Source organism: Falco punctatus (assembly GCF_963210335.1).
Source record: "Falco punctatus genome assembly, chromosome: 5".
Classification (NCBI taxonomy): Eukaryota; Metazoa; Chordata; class Aves; order Falconiformes; family Falconidae; genus Falco; species Falco punctatus.
The window spans coordinates 39,965,283-39,990,728 of NC_137584.1; the positions used below are offsets into that span (position 1 = coordinate 39,965,283).

General features: G+C 37.6%; 1 protein-coding gene across 4 annotated transcripts in view; it reads left to right on the forward strand.

The window, feature by feature from the left end:
* PDE10A (phosphodiesterase 10A) overlaps window positions 1-25,446 on the forward strand; it is a 255,673-nt gene that overhangs the window by 63,087 nt on the left and 167,140 nt on the right. For 3 of the 4 annotated variants that reach the window (XM_080390538.1, XM_080390537.1, XM_080390539.1), the window contains exon 2: window positions 17,052-17,180. In XM_080390538.1, coding sequence (XP_080246664.1) covers window positions 17,052-17,180 — 129 coding nt within the window. Of the gene's footprint in view, window positions 1-14,044; window positions 14,082-17,051; window positions 17,181-25,446 lie in introns of those variants that run through there. The other variant, XM_080390540.1, reaches the window with a different exon arrangement.

Genomic DNA, 25,446 nt, shown 5'->3' on the forward strand with positions numbered 1-25,446 from the left:
TCTTTAAAACCAAGTACATGTCTACATATGGCATAATAGCAGGATTTTGAGTGGCATGGAGACAAGTGGGCTCTCACCACTCCCTTGTAGGTTGTGGAAAATGCACAACTTCATTGTGCAGCATCAAAATAAAATAAGAAATCTATATTCAGTTATCTTGCTATCTGTCAGAGCTCTTATGGTCATCAGACACCTGCTGAGACTCACACCACTTTAAAGCTTTTTTTTCTTTTTTTTTTCTTTTCTTTTTTTCTCTTCCATTAAGTGAAGTTTGATTTAAGGTAATACAAAGATAGGATGCCATCAGATGGGATGTCCTCACTACTCATTCACTTCACTCCCAGGGAAGAGGTTGCTGAAATCAAACTTTTTTGCTGCATCTGTTTTCAGATGGATGGATTTTCTGTGCAGTTCACCTCACAACTGCTCAAAAGCTTGCGAAGAAACAAAAAAGGCATTAGGAATATGCAGTTGGGCGTGGAAGATGAAGCAGCACTGTCCCTTCTGGTGGTGAACTGCTGTTAGTGGAGTTTTCATGAGTGATCATAAGAAAATCTATGAGCAGAGGAGTTCAGAAATTTATATCAAAGAGAAGCTTCTCTTTGCCTGCAGACCTTCTGGAAAATAAAACCCAACCTCTCCCTTCCCCAAGATTTCTCAAAGAACAGAGTAATGGAGTTGTCTTTCCAGGGAAGCGGAAAGGGAGGTAGAGGGACAATAGCGTCCATCAGTTCAAATCTCAGGGTAGTGGCATTGTCCGTGGTGCGACAGCAGTTCTCAGAAGAGCTTAAAGGTACTAATCATTGACCAAGAGTTGCAAGCCTTGCTTTCACACTTGTACAATGACCCTTTAAAATCAGGTGACTGTAGAAACACTTGCATTGTCTTGTTCTTGTGTTGCAGGTGTCTGGAGAGATTTTTGTTTCCAAGGATGTTAAGGCAATTCCTTGCACAGCTTCCATCAGTTTTTTAAAACTCCTATTTCTTATGTTTGTAAAAGAGGCATTATACATTGTATCTTCAAATCAGACTTTCAAGGGTAAGAGACCCCTTTTGTAAAAAAAAATAAATATATATATATTCTTCAGAGGAACTTCCTAGAGTAGACTACATAGAATAATATAGCTTGCTGTTATCGTTGTTGACATGGAAACATTGTACAGTAGGTAAGACAGTGTTGTGCAATGAGCAAATTATCAGAAACCCCTTTTTATCCTCCATCTGCTTGTTTTTATGGTCCAGAAAGGCTGAACAGCTCATGTCTGTATGCAGGAGAGATCTAGTAATCTTTGGCATTTTTTGTAATGTCTTTGTAACAACAGATTCATCCTTGTGTCAAATGCGTTGTGGTGTGAGTGACATGCTTATTGTAACCCAAAACCGTGTTAGTTGATCTTTTCTGAACATTAGATACTGGCATGTTAAAGTGTAGCTGTGTGGCCTCTCGCTTGGCAGACTCATTCTGCGTGTTTTAGGCTGTGATTCACAATCCCTGTAAACCAGAGGAGGTATGAAGAGATCCTGCCTTCCCTCCGTCCAGGCTGCTTGTTGCCACCCTCATACTGCTGACTTTTCGCTACAGCGTAAAGGTTCATGCAGGTAGACAGGATCAATTGATTGTGGCAAAAGCTGTCACTTTGTTACTTTGTGGGCTTTTGGTGGTGATGGTGTCCTGTTCCATCATGTCATGGCCCCGCTGCCCCCTCCCTCCCACCCCCCGCCCCCCACCCCCCACCCCCCCGCCCCCCCAAGTTAATTTGGAACTAGTTTGGTTCCTCATTCCAGTTCTGGGTGGTGCCTATCCAAACAGAAGCTTCATTCCCTTACCCTCCTGAATACAGCCGTTGTACTGTTTCTGACCTCTGTTTATCCTCATGCCCCTCAAGTTTGCTTCTGTCTTTTCTTTGTGCTTTCTCCCAGCTTTTTTCTGCCCATTTATCCATAATGAAAGAGTGGTCATGATTGGAGCCTTGTGACCTTTTCCTGCTGATAATATATCCAGTATTTCTTAAGCCTGCCTATCACAAGAGGGGACAACTGTACCTAAAAACTTTGAGTCGATGCATTTTTTCATTAGCCCTTTTCTTGCCTCTTTCTTCATTGCTTTTGATACTCCTCCCCCCTGTGCCCCATGAAAAGTACATACGGATTAAGATTTCCTCAGCTGCTGTCATACTATGTGCGCACAGATTATGAAATATTTTGTATTTACTGACCTCAGGATGCTTGGCTATCTCATAATGAAGTTACAGTATGTGTGTCACTGCCGTTTGAACATAAGCATTACAGGGTTGCATGTTTGCTGGCAAGACGTGCCAGGGGACTCGGAGGGGCTGGACTGTCAGGTGTATGTTCATTAGCTCATGAAGTGACATGGACAAAACACCAGCACTATTAAGTCCCCAAAACTGCTGTTCATAACATTACTAAGCATTGATCTGTAAAATAATATGACAGTGGTGCTAGAGGAGAAACAGTCATGTACTGCCATTTATGACTGCTTTTTATTGTTGATACCATAGCCCTGAGAGACCCCCTGGTGCTGTTTTTCTTACAATACAACTCAGAGTTACTTTGTAGTTATCTTGGGTGCACTGGTTTTTCTTCAGATCTTTTGTGTTGCTGTCAGTTAGACTGAGTAGAATAAAAATTTATATTCTCCAGCCTACAGAAGTTGCAGTCTTGGAGGCTTTCCCAGAGTGAATCTGAAGGTGTTTTAAAATGTTGAAATCTACCTATTTGTTAAACCTCTGTTTTGTCTGATCTGAAATTTTTGAAGTTCTTTTGTTTACTTCTATTAGATATTTTGTGATACAGCTTTTAACAGGCTAGTTTTGGCAGCGGATCAGTCTATTTATTTGCTGTCAATGTGATTTTTAGGTATGTTTTTCAAATTTTTGTTTTGTCATTATATGGCCTATTACAGTCTCATGAGAACTGTTTTGGTTTGTCAGTGTGCTGGACAGAAATTGGAATCTTAGCCTCCAGGACTGTAACACGCTAAAGTGAAAATTTATGACTAGTCCTGTGGAAATGTGCCTTAAATTCCAGTATTAGAGCCTCTGTCTTACATGGACATCTTTATCGTTTTAAAAGTGTTTTCTGAATGTAGCCAATGGCCAAGTTCAAGTAGGCTTTAGATAAAATGAGGTTATTACAAAGCTGAATTACATTGAAAGATGAAGTGATTGTACCAGAACTTTTTTCTCAATGACTACTTTATCCTCCTTGTCTGTGAAAAGTTTATATTATAGCAAAGGCACGATGCAGCACTTGCATGCTGTGAATGCAGTAATGTAGACTGAATTACTTTTTTAAGGTGTTTCCCGAGTCCTATACAAATACAAGTTCTCAGTTTCCATCTCTCCCATTTTCCTTTTCACTTCTGCTTTTTCCAACTGTTCTACCCCGCCCCCCCCCCCCCCCCCAACCCTCCCCCTCCCCCGCCTTCTCTTTTAAGGATGCTTTTTGGGGATGGACACGTGTTAGTGAGCTACACTGTCTCCAAAACAAACAAAGGAGGGTGGGGAGGTGATGAGGGGGAGGAGGACAAAGAAAAGATGCAGCTGCTCATTTTTAATTTTTGAAACTAACCTTGAATTCTGTGGCATTTACTTAAGCTTTACAATAAAAACTAGGGGCCCAACTGAAACACTGTGTCTTTGTTTTACTGTGGCTGCCAATGAGAAAATATTAAAATAGTAACAAACAGATTATTTGAATTCTTGTCTAAAATAGTATCAATGGAAGATGTTTTCCCAGATGAGATTGCATGAGTAGAGGGTTGCCACACCAGTGAAAACTTGTGGAAAAGCAGCCAACCCCATATGTTGTTTTTTATCCCGTTGTGCCAACATCCAAGTCAGTAGAAGGTATTTCCATTTATTTCACCTGCTAGGAAGCAGGAAGCCCTATAGTGTTTGTCCGGTAATTCCTTCCTATTGAACCTGCACAAGCAGTGTGCCCTCACAGCAAAGGTGGCCAGCAGCATCCTGGGATACATTAGGAAGAGCATTGCCAGCAGGTCTGGAGACATGATCCTGTCCCTCTACCCGGCTATGGTGAGACACATCTGGCATGCTGCATCCATGCCAAAATGGATGGTGGTCCCCAGTACAAGGGAGACATGGACATAGTGGCGTGAGGGTCTGGTGAAGGGACATAAAGATGACTGGGACTGTTTAGCCTGGAGAAAAGATGATGCAGTGGGGGATCTTATCTGTGTGTATAAGTACCTTATGGAGGGGAAACTAAAACAGAGGCAGGCTCTTGGCAGTGTCCAGCAGCAGGGCAAAAGGCCATGGGCACTAACTGAAACATGGCCGTTTCCACCTGAACCCACTGCGGGGTGACTGAGCACTGGCACAGGCCGCTCTGAGGTAGTGTGGGGTCTCCATCCTTGGAGATACTCAGAAGCCACTGGGACAGGACCCTGAGCAACCTGCTATAGCTGACCCCGCTTGAGCCGGCGGTGGATTAGGCGATGTCTAGGGGTGCCTGCCAGCCTCTGTGAAGCTGCCATTCTTGTGTACCTCTGGTTTGGTATTTAGCCAAAATACTGGACCATGTCGAATACCACTGAACAAGTCATATGATCTTTCATATTTTTTGGAATGGTAACATTAATGAAATAATATTATTAACACTATTAAGGAAAAACTTGTGGTTGAGGAACAAAGCTTGAAACAATGTGCGGAATGAAACATGTTTGGGGCTTTGTTGCACAACTCTTCACATGTTAGTGAGCTCTTACCCACATAAGTAGTCTCATTGACGTCAATAGGACTACTCCTATAAGTGTTCACTGGTGCAAGTAAGGGTTGCACAATGTGGCCTTGTCTGTAATGTATAAGCATATGTAACACAGTATTTAATTATGACTTCAGTGGCATGTTCATTTAAATATCTCAAATTATACTGCTTTTCCTAGGTCATATTTTACTGACACAGAGATATCGTTACATCCACCACCATAAGATTGAGCAGAGACAGCATCTCTGAAAAATCATCTTTCCTTCTATTCTTTTATATAGCTGAAAAAAAGATGTGGCAGAAAAAGAAAATCATGTCTCCCTTTATAGTGTTTTAAATAAATTGGAGTTTCTTACCACTTTTTTGTGACAGTTTGATGGATTCAGTGCTTTACTTTCAGTGCTTAATTAGTGTGAAGGTAGGCTTTCTTTTCCCCACAAAATAATTATATAGGGTTTTTCTTTATTTTAAATGTCAAAGTTGAGTTTTGAATAAGGAGGCATCTTGTATCTAAATTTTATAGTAATACCAAAGGTAAGGTAAAAAAAGCCATTTCCAGGATTCATTATGTAATACCAACTTTTTGAATTTCAACGTTATTGCTAAAACATCTGCTTTAGTACTTCTGGTGGGATTGAGGGAAGGCTGTGTGGTACCATGATGAAGCCAGAATCTTTGTCACAAAAACTGAGTTTTTTGAGACTTTTGGAAGCTTTTTTTTTGTTTTTTTTTTTTGGGGGTTTGTTTTTTTTTGTTTGTTTGTTTTTTGTTTTTTTTGTTTGTTTTTTTTTTTTTTTTAAAAAAAACAACACAACACTTCTTTTTGAGTTGCAAGTATGGAAGTTTGATCAAGGTGCTTGAGTTAGGTTAGAGACTTTTTGAAACTACTGTAAGATGGCACATATGAATAATTGGAGTTAAATATCTTTGGAATTGTGAAATGCTTAAGAATACAGTGTTATAATTTTGAAAAGTGAGCCTATTCTACTTTGTAAAGGGGATAGATATTGCTCATTTAGACTGTTGGTACCTTTAAAAACAGATGATCACTGATGCTGAAAACTCTTAAGCTAGGAGTTAAAATATGAAAAAATCTTAATTACTGGAAGCTGAAATAAAAAGACTTGATATTTGAAGTACAATGAGAATTTTTTATTTATTATTATTATTAATAGATACACCCGTTTTGTATCCATTAGCAATCTGAAGAGACTGAGAAATGTACTAAACGCTTCTATAGTTTCTTTTATTTAAATCAGATGTATTTTCCTAAAAAATATGCACCAGTTCAGCCTTCAGTTTATTAGGCTTAATGTACAGCTAGCAGATGACAGTACTTTCTGTCTGTCTTAAAACAAATGAACCCATAAATGACATGGCTGAGCTTTAGATCAGGTAAGAATAGCACCTTCCAGCCTGCTCCATGCAACCTCTGTGAAGTCTTCCATTCAACAACTCAGCAGACTTGTGCATAGTAGAGTTACAGAATCTGTTAAATATATAATTTAAACTAACAGACGTGTATTTTTCTACATGTTTTATTTTAGCTATGATATCTAGAAAAAATGCTGGACTAGCATGGTTTATTTTTGAAAAAGCTCACATTCTATGAACCAGATAAAACCTTTCTGGAAGTGGTTGTGTGAGGTTCCTTCCTAATAGAGCTTTCCAGTGCCAGATTTCTCTGGGGTTTGTACCTTCTCATTTTGTGAAGTATGTTGACTGTATTTCTCTTTAAGACTCCTAAAACTCTAAGGTTGTGGAGGATTAAGAAAGAATGACAGATCCTCAATGTGGTGCTGCAGATATGGTCCTAGTACTATAAAAGTAGAGAACGCTCGGGTGTGCAGTCTTGTTGGTAAGTAGCGTGTTATTTGACTATGTGTAGTTGTTATTTAAGAAGAGTCCTGTGCCCTGGGAAACTGTCCTAACACATCTACTAAGGTAAATGTTAAGATGAAGTGGGATGCTCCTTTCAGAAGGAAGAACATTCTCTGTTTCCTTTTTAGTGAAATAACAGAGTGAGACTTGGCACAGGCATGTAGTATCCTTCAAAGGTTTCATCATACTGGATCTTGTTTGTGGAATAAATTAAATACCATTTTAGTGAACAGCACTGCATGTTTACGTTGTTAATATGTTATAAAGGATTTACAGAACTTTATTCATGGGAGTTCATCTGAAGAAAAATCAGCAGTAAAACTTAGGCAATAAAGACACTCTTGACTACTCTTGAGCCAGCAGAGTTTACTCAAAAAGGGAGCTACTCCAGGATCAGGTGTCAGGTGGGAGGAAGACATTACATCACCCAGAAGGTATTACTGGAGAAGTCATAAATCAAGAACTTGGTTCCAACACCTGCACTCAATGGAAGAGTTAAGGCATTCTTACCTTGGTTAATCATTAGACTTTAAGATGTTTAATTCACAGTTGCTTAGGATCTTTCCAGAGATTAAGTATGTGCAAGTCCTGGGTGACTTGACATTTTTCATCATGTGCTATGAATGAACTGTATTTTAGTACTTGTCACCATTAAGTTGACTATTATGGTCAGGTATGTTTTGGGCAGGAGACAAGGTACCCTGGCTGTGTGTGTTGCACAAAAGAATAAAAAAGAGCAAATAATTATAAGTCATATTGAGATGTTCCTTATGTGTTTACAAATACATTTTCACTTACTTCAGTGTGAATTATTTTTAAGTATGTTATAATTGTTTTAATTGGTAACCTTAATATGATACGTAGCTTTCTCCTCAAGCAAAGACTTCAAATTTATTTGATTACAATTTGCAAGTCCTAAAGCATATCTGTATTCCTTTTGTTAGCTTTTTGCAGTGTTAATTAAACTCCCAAATTTGGTCCCATCATGCACCTGGAGGGAGAATAAAGCTTGTTACCAACCCCTCAAAGTTACTGCAATGTGCTAATTAGAATTGGAGAGAAGCTACTCTCAAACCAGGACATTAACAGTCAGACTTTTCAAAAGCCCTATACATCAAATAATGGATGGTATTTCAGTGCCACACTATACATGCTGTGCAGGGTTATGCCATCCAGACAATTTGAAGCGTGTTTTGATTCCCTGTGAAAAATCATTATTCAGGTTAGGAACACGTTCACCTCATTGAGCATACGTATAGATCCTATGGAAAGATGATACGCCTTGTAACTCTAGGTAATGAAAACTGATTTCATTGACGTTCACATAGGTTCTTGCTTTTTAACTTAATACTGAAGCAGTGCTCTGAGCTGCCAGTACGGTGAAGTTCCTGAGTGCTAGGTTTTGGGAGACAAGTACAGCTGAGTACCTGTAGATGTCTAGGGCTTGAGCTTGCAAGGTGCTGGTAGTATCAGGAAAACCACTGTGGAAGCTGGCGGAAACTAAAGGTGCTTATGACTTGTCCATGCCTTGCTCAGCATGTGGAATGTTCAGGTGCAAAGATACATCCATGGCTTTTTCATCAGGAATAAGGGATTTGAATTACAGGATACAGGATGAGGTGGTTATTGGTGTTCTTTCTGTATGAATGTATTCGAGCTCCGTTTAGCCAAGCTGGTCTTTCTTTCTTCTTTCTAAAACTTCGGCAGGGCTGCCAGTGTCCTGGCTGAAACGTTGTGTTGCCTACTGCTGGCTGCTGTAGCTGCTGCACGAGTGAGGGTGCTTGGTTGTGGGTGAAACTGTGATCTAAAAGTTTTATGCAGTGGCTGGAGGCTGGCATAAACAGTCGTCTCTGTGAAGATTTGAAATGTTTAATGATAAAATTTATTATATGTGAAACAAACATATACCCTTTTAAAATATCCAGATCAACAGTGTAGTGTTTTTTTTTCTGTACCACGTTACTGTGTTTCACTGCAAATACTGTGAACGCTGGTGCTGCGTATTGATTTTGTTTTAGCAATGCAGGCGGCAGTTGGAGGAGGGGCAAAAAATGTGAATGGAGCTGCTCATGGATGAGTTTGTGAATTGATTTTTCAAGATGAGAGAAATCAAAAAGAGGTTTGACCATTCTGATTGCCTCTCATTAGGGATTATACTTTTTGCCAGACCAGTAATGTCAGATCTCACAGAGTTTGGGCACTTGGTTGCATTACATTCCTGTACACTTAAATGGATTAAGATAAAAAGTCTGACTTGAAAAGGGTATTCCAAAACTGACTGTGCCTGTGGTTTTGAATCCTGATGCTTTGAACAAAGAAGGGATTGATTTAATGGGATTAATGCTTAATCCAAATGAAGCAATGTACACACATGCCTTGAATGCTTTTGAGAATAACTGCAAATATCATTTATAAGGTTCTGTGGAAAGATACAGAGAAGCGATCTTTGTGTAAGAAAGTGATGGGGCAAGACAGCTTTAAATAAAGGAGAACACAGGCAAAGTTGTGCCCAAATTAGCTCTTCTGGGTTACTTTCAGATACTTTATAGGCTTCTGTTTTTGTACAAGTATGCTATGTATTTTCAAGTGCTGATTTTGAGGAACTGTTATACATTTCTCTTAATTTGTTATTCCAGATGAGAAAGTTTCTTTTAATTTTATACTTTTTTAAAAAAAACATGTATTTGAGGCAAAGGTTTTCTGTTTCAGATAATACCTTATCTGGAAAGTATTTATCATCGTGATTTGATAACCCCCACCCCCACTTCCATCCTTGGCTTTCGGATTTCCTATGTGGCACAGCATATTGTTACTTGGAGAAATTATGACTGCGCCCATATTTGCTGTGACTCCATAGCCCCTCTAATTTCAGGGAAGAATTGCTTATTAAAGAAAATAAGCAATTTGTGGTGGTTTTTTTTTTTTCAGTTTTGGGTGGGTTTTTTTTTGTTCATTTATTATTTTTTATGTTAACAGATGTAACATTTACAACATTTATAGGTATTTCATGTCACCTTTATTAATAATTATTATTAATCTCATTACATAAAATCCATCTGATTTCTTGTATTGACCAATGTGTACCCTCACACCGTGTTTTCAAAGCACTGGATCCTGTCTAACTGGGCGAAAGGTATGTCATACACATCAGACACTGTTGCAAGGGTTTTGAGGAAAGCAATGACTGCAGTGTTTCAGTTTAGTGGTTCTAGGGTAACATGCTGAGCCCTGATAAGTATTAGGCTGGCTCATCAATTTTTACCCATTCTCCTCCGCCTCCCCATGTGCCCCCCCAGCCTGGGAACCAGAAACTTTAGTTGAAAACTAAAATTTCTGCCTAATCAGGAGATTTGATTAAGCTAGTGGTTTTAGGAAAAAAGACCAAATATCACAACACTAATGAAAAAATTGCAAGAATTCCTAATGATGTGACTGACTCATGTTGCTAAATGGAGCAGATTTTTAAACATAGCTCTAGGCTTCAGTTCTTTCAGCTCATTCACAGTCAGTTCTGCTTTATTCTGAGCTCAGTGAAGCTATTCTCAGAGGAGAGTGCAGTACAACATGGATTAAGAGTGAGGGAGTGGAGCCATTAATCGATTCAGTACTACACAGGTTATCTAATATCTAAGAAATATTTAATTTAGTTTAAGCAGCATAAAAAGCTGAAAGCAAAAATATGATTTTAAAGTGATTTTTGGCTTTATTCATTTTCTTTAAACGAAGGCAGTTGGAGACTGGCTCAAAGGCAAGGACTAATTACTGATAATTGATGTATGAAGGACGTCTTGTTTCTTAGTTTATTTTTGAATCTAGCTATGCTCTATGTGGGCTAGTAAACAAAAAGTGTGAAGGAGCATTGCTATGTACTAGATTTTTATTTTTTTTTGTCTATGCTGTTACATTGTTAAGAGTGGTTCTTGGCAATGCGTTGATCAAAGCCATCTACTGACGTCCCAGACAGGTACCGGGTGTTGCTCTGGAGTAGGGTCAGTCCAGGGATGGTTCTCAGCAGGCAATCAGCATGTAATCCCCTTCCAGTTTTCCTTCGTCTTGATTGTTGGAAGTCAAGAGAACTTAATAGCAAGGATGGAGGAAGTCAGAAGCCATTTGGTTTCAGGTCAGTGAACAGCCTGAACAGCAATGAACACATTCCCTTGACTGGTGGACAAGCCGACCATGTTGCCTTGCAGTGCCATTACAATTGGAACCAGTAACGTGGGTCTCTAGGATGCTGAGTTTGGTATGCTTTGTCACATCTGCTCAAAAACCAGTTTCTCCCTTAAGATAGAAGTAATAGTGTTTTATACATTTGTTTTATTTAAAAAAACCCAAACAATTGTTGATAATCGGTTATTTTCCAAAGAGTATTTTGCTGGCATTTTAAGTGGACAGCAGCATATAAGACTGTGACAGTGTTTACAGTTTCTGTCTCTCTTAAACCCTAACATAGACATTGTGAGGATTGCGGTAATCAACAGGGTGACTATGAACATGTTTATTACTTGAATCTTCCTATTCCCTAAGCTCTGTCCACTGTTATGCTTTATTCTTTTTTTGTCATTCAAATACACATTTCATTTGGAAACTGTGTTTGCTCACTTGAGGGTTCTTGAAAACTGTTTGTGCCGGTACCTGTAAAATGATCTGCTTGTGTAGTACGCCCAGCTGCAGCAAAAGTTCCTTTTTTCCCCTCTCATTTTAATTAGGATATTTTGGGGGTTTTGGTTTTTTTTTTTTTTTTAGTGCTACATATTTTCTTTTTTACTTATGAAGCTGTTGGTTGACTTACACTGGACAGTGGGAGATTGCTCTGTGAATTCAGTTGATCTCTTTTAGCATTCTAGCTGATGTTATCACTAAGAAATGCTGGAGTTTTTGAACTGAAAGCCTTACCGGTAGGTGACAAGGGGAATTCATGCTTGAGCAGGCCAGGCAATCACTAAATCAAGCAGCCTGCAGTCCTCTCACTGGCTTTTTATGAGACACAGAAATATAGGTATTTTGGAAGGTGGTGGTGTTTGTGCTTTTGTTTGGCTTTTAGTGTAAGTACTAACAAACCCAGTCAGAGTCCTGGTTATGCTTTTGAAGCCTGAATGATCTAGTCCTGGTACACTGTTCAAATAAATAAAAAGAAAAGACAGTTGTGGTTGTTCATGATCTACATGAATAACTATTCCTCTTTAAACTGCTCTACTAAACTTGCTAAACTATCTTTAGGTAAATGTTTCTTTATTCTTTTCCTTTAGTGAAATGAAACGTGTTTTTTAAGTATTAATCATAGGACCCTGAAGAGATAGTTATTTGTTGAATCAGACTATTGCAAACATTTGGCTTTCTAGTTTATGCTGAAATTACTGAACTGTGATATTTGGTGGTAACATTTATATTTTCCATAGCTAGTTTACTAAAATAGGAAGGGGAAGAAGTGCACCCATAATTCTGTCTTCTACTATATGTATTCCTGCTATCAATTTCAGTGAAAAAGAAACTACATCTTGTAGTTTGTGTAAGGAAAAAAACCCCAATGCCACAACACTCATATACACTCTCTATTGAAAGACAAGGAGTTGTTCAAAATAAACCCACATCCACCACCACCACCACCATAAAACCCAACCCCCAACCACAAAACCAAAATTTTGATAGACTGACATGAGCTAGGCCAAATTAAATGAACAGCTTGAGCCTCAGGCATATGCAAAGTGGAAAAACAGGACTATTGTTTATTTGGTAGAGTGCACCGATAAGTCAGTTCATAGAAATACTGTAAATAAATACAATTATGTCTTTTCTATCATTTGATTCACCATTCCCACTTCTAACATCTCAGAGCAAATGTCCTGCCAGAAAGATCATTCCCTCTGGCAGTGAAAAGGCCTTTCACTGATTAAGGAGTTGCCTCTTGGATGGTGTTGGAGGGACAGGCTGTCTTCAGCCCTCTGCTTTGTATCAAGCTTTGCCAGTTTTCTGTTTTCCTACCCTCTAATAAATGAGACAGACAAAACCCACAATAAGGTGAAACACTTGTGTAAGACCCAGCATTTATTGACAAGGTATATTCTACTTACTTTTCAGACAGGGGTAGCCAAGAAATGGAAAACAATGAAACCACACGAACCTTGATTAATGTTTTCCACGTGTATGAATGAACTTTTAACAGCAGATAGCATGGCCAAAGAGAATGAGATCTACACAGAGAACCTAAATGGGAGTGTTGGTCAGGAAGCGAGGAGCTGCTGAGCTTGCACACGCGGCAGGCAGCCTGAGCTGCTGCTTTGCCTATGATTTGTTCAGAGGGAAATGGAAAAAAAAGCAAAAGCTTATCTGGTACACGTGTGTCATTTTGCATGGTATTTTTATTATCATTTTCATTATCTAATCACAAATCCAGGACAGATAGCTAATGGGTGCATAAAATATGGCAATAGTAAGTTGTGCCAGAAAGAAATCAGCACTGAAATGTGGGTTTATGATTTTAAAATAAGAATACAAGGGGCAAAGGTGGTTTGGTGTGTGTGTTTTTAAGTAAACAGGATACATGCATGAATCAGGAAGGCAAACTCCAATTCATAAATGGAATGAATGGACACTCAACCCAAATGCCAGGTTCCTCCTTTAATTCCCAGAGGAATTTCGGTCGTTCCAGTCTTTCTGTGCTTTCTGGCCTGCTGCGTGCTAGGCTGTTGGCCAGAGTTCAGCCCTCCTGAGTGATGGTCCATCTTGATAACTGTCATAGCTCTGTCAGAGGACAGACAGGTTCCAGATACAAGAGTCAATGCCATCTGGATATGCATGAAAATAAGTGAGGGGAGCTTTTGTTTGGGCTGATTGCAAGAAAGTGTATAGACCAACACAATTATGGGTGTGTGCACTGCTGCCTTTTCCTTTGTTAGACACTGTTGATGTGTGTACTTTATGCTCCATACAAGAACTGATGGACAAGAATAAGAGCAGTCTTGGCATCACTGGAGGTGATGGGAAGCTCCCTGTTGTGTAGAGTGTGCTGTGGAAATAGTAAACATAGACTATTCTTTCTACTAGTCTGTGAGCCCAATAGTAGTAAGGGGAGAAGAAAGGAGTAGTGGAGAAATATTTCTAATGTGGATGCATGTAGAAGAGTTTACTGCCCCAAATACTTCAGACCAGTACATTAGTAACAGAAAAGTTAATAACCAACATTGGCTTGTGCTTTGTTTGTTTGTTTCTAATTTGTAAATGATACTTGATTGGCTTGATAAACCTTTGGTTCCTGAGTTTGGGGGTGTTATAGTTTGGTTTATTCAAATGTTATTAATCATTGCCTCTGAATTCTCAATATTGTTTGTCGTTTTTTGGTTGGTTTTTTGTTTTTTTTTTTTTGTATTTCAGAATTAAAAGATTACAACAGATCAATATAGAGGTCGATAATATTTAGCAAAAATATATGTACGAGTTTTCAGGAACATGTGAGTGTTCAAGAAAGCAAGTGTGTCCATCATTGAACCTATGCATATTCTTATGTAAAATTCTTATTCTTACATGCATTTTACAGTGTAGAAGGCTTTATATATGACACAAAATAGTTGTTTATCCACAGCTGTAAAACACTCTTACATTCAAGCTTCTTTAGAACACTCCTTTGCCTTGAGGTACATAAACAACAAAACGTTTAAGCTTCTTCTGAAAGGCTACTTTCTATTAACGTTACATTTTGTGAAGTTACAATGTGTTTTTGCTCTTGCTGGTTTTGGTTGTGGATTTTGTGTGTGTGGTTGTAGCAGGGATTTTTCAACCCAGTAGCCTAACAGGAGGACAGATAACTCTGCTTTAGTCTGTGTAGAAAATAAGTTCAAGTTACTCCTTTTTTACTCTGCAAATGCAGTTGCAAATCCTGTTCTGCCTGCTCCCATCTACAAATCTGACATTGAAAAAACACATCTGCACAGATGCCTTCAGTGAAATAAAGGAGGGTAATTTAAAGGCCATTGTAGGATTTCTTCTATCATCTGCATGAATCACTTCTCTGTATAAGGTTAAACCAGAATTTTCACCCTCAGGGGCAGAATATCTGGAATGGAAATTAAACTTGGGACATGTAGATGAAAATCTTATTTCAAATTGACATTTTATTGATTTTTGATGTGTATGTTACAAAACCCACAACCCATAAAGATTTGAATCAAGGAAGTATATCTTTGAAGTCAAGGTATACAGAATGCATGCGTAAGAAAGTTAAGGTTATTTTCACTGAAAACACAAATCATCCCTTGTACAATGTCAGTTGCTAATTTTACAAACTTTTCATTTCCTTGTTTCTTACCAGAAGCAAAAAGTGTTTGTTTCCAGTCTAAAGACAACTGGGAAGCAGCAAGCATTTTGTGACAAACCTGTATTGATCATTTTTCATCCAGAACTTAAAGGCAGATACATGTTGATGACTTAATGATGGTTAACTCTGGTAAATCTTTGAAATGCTATATTCTTTATGAATGATTCTCCAAACATGTTTTCTTTTCAAATTCTGTTACTATGAAATTAGAAAGACTTAAACTTTCAAGGTATCATGTTTTTCGTAGTTGAGCAAATGGCAGACTTAGATTAATTGGTCTGATTGGTTGAAAAATCTTTTCATTCATGTGGCATGTACTTCTTTATAGATGCATTGTGATGTCAGTTTACAAAATATCACATCAGGTTAAGCAGTCAAAGTTGTGGGATTTTGTTTGTTTGTTTTCCTCCCACTTGCTGGTCATCTCCTGATCTTACTGACTTAGGAAGAGCCTTTTCTTCTTTACTAATGAAAAACGGGATGCTCACTTAGCTTTCTTAATTCAAGTGATACAGATCTGGAGAGTCTTGCCTAAGTGGGAATATTGTTATCTGAGTCTATGATACCTACCAGGAACAGCCACCTGTGTGGATTAAGAGAAAGGGTGTTTTAAACCAGGTTTGGGCTCATGGGGGCTGATGTGGGAATGATGTGGTGCAGTTGGTGTGGGGAGAGTGGCATGTGTGGCTGGCAATCAGCAGGCGGGAGTTGTTGGTTTGTGTTCTGGTATTGTTTCCTGAAGGCTTTCATAGTAACATTGGTAAGATATCTTAAAGGTTACAGTCATTGACTAGCATTTGAATTACACCATAGCTGTTTTCAGCATGTTCTGTTACTGTGTGAAGAATAAAATAAGAAAATTGATCTTATTTTATAGCATTAATACTCTCCAAAAGAGGCCAGCATTTTTCGGAGGGGAGTTTCTCTTCTGCTGAACCTAGGCTGTTTTCTGTGGAGGATTTATAATTACGTTTATATACATATAACACAAGAGGAAAAGGCGTTTTTAGAGTCATTACAGTGATTGTTACTTACCCCCTCAAATGTCACCGAGGTTTTTGTACTCGGGGTGCCCGCTCCCTTTGTGGCAACCTGGAACTTAGTCCCTCGGGACAGGTGTGCGTCCTTCCTGCCCGCCCTCGGAAACCCTCAGCACCCTTGGATTCACCTCCCTGTGGCCAGTGGTTTTGTTGGGGGGATTTATGAAGAGTATGATCATAGAACCATTCAGGTTGGAAAAGACCTTTGAGATCATCAAGTCCAACCATTAACCCGGGACTGCCAAGCCCATCACTAAACCATGTCTCTAAGCACCACATCTACAATTTTTTTAAATGCCTCCAGGGATGGTGATTCTACCACTTCCCTGGGCAGCCTGTTGCAATGCGTGACCACCCTTTCAGCGGAGAAATTTTTCCTAATATTGAATCTAAACACCTTGGCACAACTTGAGGCCATTTCCTCTTGTCCTTGTAATGTTATGAATTTGGGAATTTGTTTATGATTGTCAGGGATGTGAGGTTCTGAGTTGTGCTTTTTTGTCCAATATGTGTACTGGAGTATATAAACGTGCACGTGAAAGCAGTTTATATTTCTGAAGTTACTTAAGTAACTGCAGTATTTAAAAATTGTACTTGATTTTTTGTTGCATAATAGTTGTTGCTTTTGCTGCCACATGCAGTAAGAATACTGAATTTGACGGTCTACAAGAAATACCAGTTCACTTTCTTCTACTTTCTTCTATCTCCTTCCCACCCACTTTCTTATTCAGTGTATCATCTTGCATATCATGGAAATAAGTAATTTTACACTCATACTAATAAATTCCTTCCTGGCCATTTCTCCCAGGTAGCGTTTATGTGTACTCCTGTAGGGAACTTTTTGTACAAGGTACCTTGTATGGATAAGCTTTGCTTCTACTCTTTTCTATGACAGCTTGTTTTTTGACTGGATATTTTTTCTGTCTGGGAGGAGGCAATTTAAATAGCCTGCGTTCAATCAGTGTGTTAAAAAAAACAAGAGTACTGATTGTCACTGGCATCTAGGTATTGTTGCATATGAGGAATTTCATGCCAATAATGTAATCAATTAATATTCTCTCTTTCAGGTTTAACGGATGAAAAAGTGAAGGCCTATCTTTCTCTTCACCCCCAGGTACTGGATGAGTTTGTGTCAGAAAGTGTAAGTGCGGAAACTGTGGAAAAATGGTTAAAGAGGAAAAATAATAGACAAGAAGGTAAGTCCTTCCTATTTGTGATTTATGTTTAGATTTGAACAACTCAATTCTTATTTTTGGATTTAAAAAGGAAACCTAGTTTTGGTAAAACCTGTTATAATTGTATGTCTAGGTTCCACCATTTTTTCGAAGGCAAAAGATGTTAATAATTTTTTTAGTTTTTTAAGCCTTTTCATATTCCTATTTTTGAAAATACTGGTATTAATTTTGGAGGTGCAGTTTACCCATTTTGAGTTGCGAATGCTATTCTACCACCCCATAATATCTTACATCAGTGTATATTTGGAGAACATACTTTGGTCTTCTTGGATCTAAAATTGTTGAGTCTTGGATTAAAATTATTCTGTACGTGTGGGATGTAAGCCTCAGTAAAATACTGGGTCATCATCTCAAAAGTTCCTACTTGCAACATGTATTAAGTCAATTTTACATATGAACACAGAGGTTTTAAAGCAGCATGTTGAATTCTGGAGGCATTTCTGATGGGTTGAGTTAGGTATAATCCCTCACTTACAAGACCCAGAACTGTTCCTTACGAGTCAGCCTGGGCTAACAGTGGTTGTAAATTTTGTGAGATTGTGTGCAAATATAAGATTCATGCAATTCTAAAAGTTACTTGGAATGTACCAGGTAAAATGCCAAAGAGATTACCAAGAACGTGAGGAAAGAAACACTGATTTTACTGTGTGTGCGCATTGCTCTGTGCCTGACTTCTAAGGTGCTTGGTCTTTAAGTTCTGATGTTAATTCCCATTTTAAATAGAGGGTTTGATGCTACTTTCTAGAAGATAACTGAGTGTTTTCTGGATAATTATAGAAAAAAGAAAATGGTGAGCAAGTGACAGAAAGGGCTATATTGAGACAGATTTATGGTGGTGATGGCTATATGTCTAACACTAAGGTGATAGTACTTTTTTGTTGGTGCAAAGAGGTTATATAATGGAAGTGTGAAAGTATGTAGCAGTAGACCACCTGTTTGCTACTTTGTGGTTTACAGACTGCTCAGGATGTCATAATTTGTTATACTGTGTGTGTGTGTATATATATATATATGAATATATGATATATGTAGATGTTATAAGCCACAATTGCAATTAGAAAAACAGTCTTATGAATCGAGTGAATAAGTCATGGCAATGCTTTTTGCAGACAGAAGAGAAAGAAACAAATACTAATTTTAAAGAGCCTTGGTCCTGTGAAAATGATGATTTTCTCTAAGATGCTTGAAATCACTATAAGAAATTATTGCTTGTCTGAAATACAATTTATAGTCTGGGTCAAGGATCTCAGTACTAAAACTGAACACTTGATAATAAAAGTGCTTTGGATAACATTTCAGCTTCAAGAATCTTGTATTGCTAAATAGAATTTATTACCAGTTGCTCACATTTTCAGGTTTTTGGGGTTTTTTTTGTGTGTGTGTATGTGTGTGACCTGAAAATACATTTTTGTGAAAGTGCTTATAAAGTTTTTTGAGCCAACTACAAAACCAAAGTAACTTCTAACCATTGTTTTCATGAAGTTTTAATGTAACTGCAACAGTGTGATTAGTCTATTGTGTTCTTAAACTTTAAAGCTTCTATTTTGTGGCTAACGCTCCCCAAGCTGTGGAATTAAGTGTCAAACAATAGTTGCGCTATCATTAGCATTCAGCTTTATATCTGTTATCGTCAAGCAGGTCTTTCTGTCTTCACCTTAAAGACGGTGATCTTTAAGGTAGCCTTATTTGTTAAATTAAAGGCAGTTAAAGATGTGGCTTTCTTAGTGTTGGATTTTTAGATGAAAATGAGCAGAACCACATCTAAAACTACACTAGTCCAGTAAAAAATTGAATGCCTGTTGTTTATAGAATGAAACAGATACTGATTAGCCTTATCTATGACTTTCTTCTAGAAAGATAAAGGCTATAGCTATATAAAATATATCTGATAACAAAACATCTTAATTTGTCAGAATGCAGCATTTTTAAGAAAGAAACTTGCTAGGTGATTTACTCAGTTTGTGTTATGTATGTACAAATCCTACTGCCTGAGTAATGGTGGTGGTCAGAAATGAGGAGGAGGAGATGGAACTGATTGGTGTCAGCATGAATCTGTGCTGACTTAAAGTGAATATGTAGACTAAGTCACTTTACATCAATAGGGGTGTAATGTTCCCGCTATCCCTCTTGCTTTAGCGTAGTCTGCTTTACAGATGTTCACGTCATATAAAGTGATGCAGACAGAAGAATAAGCTTTGTTTTTATTAGAAAGTTGCCAGGCAGGAGAAACGCTGTTTTGAGATCTCTGGCTTAGTGTCTATACTCTTATATGCTGGTGACGCATATCAGTTGTTAACCTCGATGCAGAAATCGTGTCCTGCCTGATTTACAGGCATCCAGCTGTGTGTACTCTTCAGCCAAAAGTCAATGGGCCTGCAGCCAGGGTAATTTATCTGAATTTCATTAGCATGAACATGAACTAAAATGTCTGATTTGGACTTAAATGAACTGAAATTTATCTGTGACTGTGATTCACTGAATTGGGTACTTTAGATGGATTTTGTTTTTTTGTAAAAAACCCAAAGTATTAAAAAGGGAGGCAATCAGTAAGTACTGCAATGTTTAAAGGATAACTATATCCCAAAATATCATTAACTGTGTCATCAGTGTGTACCAGGTAAATCTCGTATCTGTCACAGTAAATGCTAGATTGAAAGTCGTTCACGACGGGTTGATGGTGATCTACCTGGGATTATAGGATACATACATATATATATATATATTTTTTTTTTTTTTTGTTAAGTATATTGGAGAAAACCTGCAAAGGTGGCATTGGGAAGGAATGTTGCCCATACTGATATTTGGGTATTTACTGCAACTTTTTGAACCCTGACTGTTATCTATCAATAAAATACATGCTCAAAACGCACCCAGGTCTTATATTGTTCCACACAGCATTTCCAAACAACTCTATTTCTCAAAAAACTAACACTTGAGTTTTAAATTTTTCGTGTCCAGATCATGGCTGAGTTAAGCAGGAAATGAATGAAATTGGAGCACAAACTGAACTGTGTCTCATGCAAAGTACTGTTGATTGGTTTTTGCAAGCAAAATTTAGCCAAGTAAGAGGGTGTCTTGATTAAAGAAACTAATTAGATATTTCTGGATTAATTTTAACTCCTTTTTAAAGTTGTTTACATATTAGCTATGGAATAAACTTGTTTACAGATTAAGCCTGCTACTTGTAGTGTGAGGTCTGGTCTGTGCTTTATGCATTATGGCCTCATGGGGTTTTTTATGAAGTTTATAGATCAGAAAAATATTTTCATATAGATACGGTAGAAAGTGCCTTTGCTCTTATATCTAGTCTTACTTGAGGTGCTGGTGTAAGTGATACCTACAAGGTATATGATCTTCCTTTAAAGATTCATTAAAGGTACATCTTGATAGAAGATTTTTTTCAATTAAGAGTTAATCTGCCAGCAGGAGATCTTTTCTTTTCCAGATGCATAGATACAATATTTACAGAATTCACAAGACTTCTTCCATTTGTCCTGTTCCATATCATTCAAGCAGAAGTAAATGATGATAGTAGCAAGAGCCATAAGATTATGATGGTTTTAAGCTCTGATGTATAAATCCTCATCACCCAACAAATTTCTTAGAAAAAATATTTACCAACTTCAACCTTAATTACATTATTCGAAGCTTCACTGCCACAACGAGGTGGATAACACATTGATTACAAGCCAGATGCACATCTTTTACACTGCTGATACTGAATTTCACAGGTGTCTTTCCTAATTTTTTAATGGTGTGTTTGTATAGGAAGGAAAGACAAACTACTGACACAGAATTTCTACAGGGAAAGCTGCCTATATCATCTCTTGTAGGAACAAAGTTATCACTTCCCTAAGGGAGTGGCCCTCAAAATGTTCATCAAAATGCGTGGTCGTTACTGCTCAATTACTGATAAATCTGGACACATCAATAACAGCTTTATGCCTTATTTTCTCCCAGCAGTATTTGCCAAAACCACATAAAGCTAGGTATAGTGGGAACTTAAGGTGTTTTCTATCACACAGATGCTGTGGTTAAGTAATTCTTAAATGAAGTATTTTAATTTTTTTTAAATGGATAATTGTATATAGAACAGTACATTCAGAACACAATATGACACTGATTACACACTGTTAGAAGTTACTGTCTGTTAAGTGCAGTGGACTTACTGCATTTACAGGAACCCAAGATTTCATAATTGACCTTTTTTTTAAAAAAAAGATAAAGAAATTAGAAAATTAATTGCTTAATGTAATGTTAGTATCATATTGCTGTAATGTTTATTCGGGATGTATAGCCCTCCAGAAGATACTGCATATTTTCCTTGGCTTTTAAAAACAATATGATTGATTGTCTTAGGGTAAGTCCAAGGTACTGTCATCCCAATACTAGTATTTCCATTTACAGACTTCATAATGTAATACTGGGCTATAACCTGCTGTACATTCAAGAAGGAAGAGAATGTATTATGTAGTGTGACCAAAATATTTAGCATTTTCTGATATTGCCTTACATGAGTTGTTTAAAGAGAAACATGAAACGACTTTTTTAAAGTAATTTTGCATACATTCTTTTATGGACTGTTGATTTTTCCTGTTGTGCTTTTCCATATCCATTAGATTTCCTGTCAGTATTAAATTAGTGCTGTTCAATAGATACACTGTTGCTAATATGATGCAAATCGTTAAATGAGTGAATTTGGTTTTCAGTTAGAGGACATTTGTGAACATTCAAAGTACTTTTCCTCCTTTTTTATTTATTATTATTACACAGTAAATCAAAGTGTATTCATTGCTGCTTTTATATAATTACAGTCTGGCTGACTGCAGGATAAAATGTAGTTATTTAAATGCATGGTTTTCTCACAGCATATCACATTATTGAGTTGTTTCTTGTGAAATGAATACAATAACTTTGTGCGGGTTAGGAATTCAAATGAAGACCCAGTTCTGTCCTTTTTTTAGCCCAGCCATTTTGCTTTTTACCATTTTCCCCTTCCTTTCTACTACGTGCCCTAGTACTGGGCACAGGTGGCAGTCTGATTTGGTGCAGTGGATGGCTTTTTTTTGGGTAAGGGCTGGAACTGATTGTTGCTGGATACACTCATTCTTGTCATTTGGAAAATCACTCTAGCTTCCCTCTTGGTAGGAAATTGAGTAGGCTTCATGAGGAAAAAAGACACCTGCATAAAATCCCTCAGCCACATATTCCTTTAAGTCTTCCAATATACTTATATATGCATGTGTGTATATACATATATATGCATGCTTTAACAACACCAATGATAGCTTTCAGCGAGATAATTCAACATAGAAAGGACAGAGCTCTGTGCAGGTAAGTTAAAAACATTTACTTTTCTTACTTTGTACTCTGTGCTGAACTGAAGATTTCAGTGACTGAAGTGGTTCTGGTGCCTAAGCTAGTTTGTTTAAGCCTGAAACCACCTGTGATCTTTAGACAAAGAAGTCTTTTTTAAATTATTATTATATTTTGCTAGAGAAAGGATTGGAGGAATAGGAGCCGTGGCAAAAGGCTTCATCATACCCAGACTTTGAGACTATATACAGAGAAAGAGGTTTTTTTACTAGTCCTTTAAGGCTAATAAGAAAAACTGTGCTAAGCTGCATCATTAAAATGTAAAAAAAAAAGTTCTGTGATCAAAATAGACTGAAAATTATTTCTTTTCTGGTGCTGCAGTTTCAGATACTAATATATCAGTATAATGTGCTTTAAAATTTGCTATAGTCCTATGAGAAAGTAGTGAGTTTTAGAGAGATGTTGATGTGTGGCTCTATTTAGGGAGCAAGTCTGTGCTTAGGTATTTATTCTTAAGCAATACTGAAGTACACATTTCTACAATAAATCATAGTTATTCCTTTATTTACTTTTTTGAATAGGTAACTCATTCCTGTATTTAAATGATGCTGTGTAGAGGAATGTTATTTGCACTTTGGCTAAGGTTGTTAAATATGTGAAAGGATGGCTAACAAGCATTTCCATAAGCAGTGGTAAAATATATGAAAAGATATATATAAGCAGGAAGAGTATATGTATGCTAAATGTATGTCAGCTTGCTGCCAGAATTAAAAAGAAAAAAAAAAAAAGGAGCCTATGCTTGATTTGTTAGTTTTTGAGGATTGTGGATTTCCATGCTAGCTAATCAGAAATACCTGTTCTGTAGCCTAGGGTAGTGGTTGTAGCCCTGTAGATGAAGGATACTCAGAAGCTGGAGTCTATCATGTTTTGATACTCCACAGCTTGCTGCAGTTCTGTCATCTCTCCAACCTAGGCAAGAGGAACTGATACGTCAGCATGTTAATGACCTCCTTGATTTATAATTAGGCTGTCTTAATATTTCATTGACGCTGCAGACATACTGTTTCATTCCGATGCAGCCCTGCTGTGCTTATGTTAGTGGCATCCAAGCAGGCAACAAAGACTTGCCAGAAAGCGAGAATGAATGTGGGAGTGATTTGGGTAACATGGGACTTGCACCATTGACACAATAGTAGTAGCTCTTAATGCTTCTTATTAACCCAACCCTACTATTTAAATATTTTGATGCCTTTCTTGGAATTTTTTTTCTTGAGATAATACAGAAAGGATGAATCCTCCAGACCCATTCCCCCAGTACAAGTGGCATAATAGCTTACTCTCTTCTTACTCTTCCCTCAGCATCTGCTAATGGCCAGTTGGAGACAAGATGTTGGGCTAGGTGGTCCTGTTGGTCTGAACCAATGTAGTTATGACACTGACAGGTGCTACTTTTCCGGGATAATATCCAGACTGATAAAAGTTGTTTTTATTGAATGTTTTTCCTGGAAAAGTTGCAATAATATCCGGGGGCTTGACTGCATAGACCCTGTTCCTCTGTGTATTTGGTATAGTCCTGACTTCCATAGAGATAAAACTGACTGGTAGATTTTTGTATGGAGTAGTTTACAAGTTGCCGTCTTTCATGTGTCCAGAAAGTTTATGTTAGTGTATGTTATTATATCAGTATTTCAGAGGCAGACAGATGAAGCGATGGCACTCCCCAGACCTGTTTTAGTCCAGATGATGAAAATGGCATACATCCATCACGGGTGCAGAACAATTTTGGACCTCACTTCTGGGGAGACTGTTGTATTGTGTTACTGCTTTTAAAAATTACTTTATTCCTGTGTCATTTCCTGAAAAAGTCGGTATAATTACCCAAGGTCAAATTATTTCTTTCCTGTGTGTCCAGTTCAATGAGGTCTTTATTGTTTTCCCTGAGTTAATCAGAAGAGAGCCATTTCTCTAGAAGAGGGTTCGTTTTGGCTGTGAAAATATTGAGAAGTTAGTGAAAAAGTTTCTCTCTGTTGTGTTGTCAGGCTGTTCCTTTGGGCAGAAAAAACGGTTAGTGGAAAGGATATATAGATTGGATAGATCAGAAATTGTTTTTACGTACTGTTAGTACAGAAGTATTGAGCAGTGACCCCTTGATAGATGGTACTGAGGTCTTGAGTGGCGGTGATGTGTTTTGATTAGTATGTGTCTTAATGCTGAAGCAGTTACTGATTTTATTCTTTATTATTTGAATGGCTATCACTAGCAAACTCCGAACAACTGCAAAAATAAGCCTGATTAGTTGAACATGTTTCTAGATTGTTTTCTTCTAATTTGCTGGAGTATGTGAGAGTTTATTGTCTGAAAAAAAATGTTGAGTGGGTCAGGTGGAGGTGATTTTTCTGTTTTTTTTTTTTTTTCAGGAGCTCTCCTGCATATTTAGAATTGTTTAGGTGGTCACAGATTTGCAGAGGGTAATCCTTTAATGATGAGATATTTGGTCTTAGGAAGTAGACGTCACTTCTTGGTCTGAGTTCCCTCTTGAACTAGTCATGTTAATCACATTATATCTAGAGGAATTATTCTCAACATGTACTTAAACTGATGTTTGTTGTGTCTGTTAGGCTTGAATTAGGAATTTTTTATGGCTTTTTTCCTGTCTGCTCAAGAGTACTGCTTCTCCTTATTTATAAGACTTGCTTCACTGAATCATTTTCTGCCTGTATCTGCTAGTTGTATTAGAAAGTAAAAAGACTGTGATTTTTGTCATCTTTCAATTTTTCAAGTGAATGAGGGCATGGAGCTTCTTTTAGTATCTTACGATACTAAACCAGTATCATAATACTTATTAATATTTAGAAGAAACAAGTTTCCCACTTTTATTGTTTGTCATCAATTTGTGTTTTGAACCTTTTCA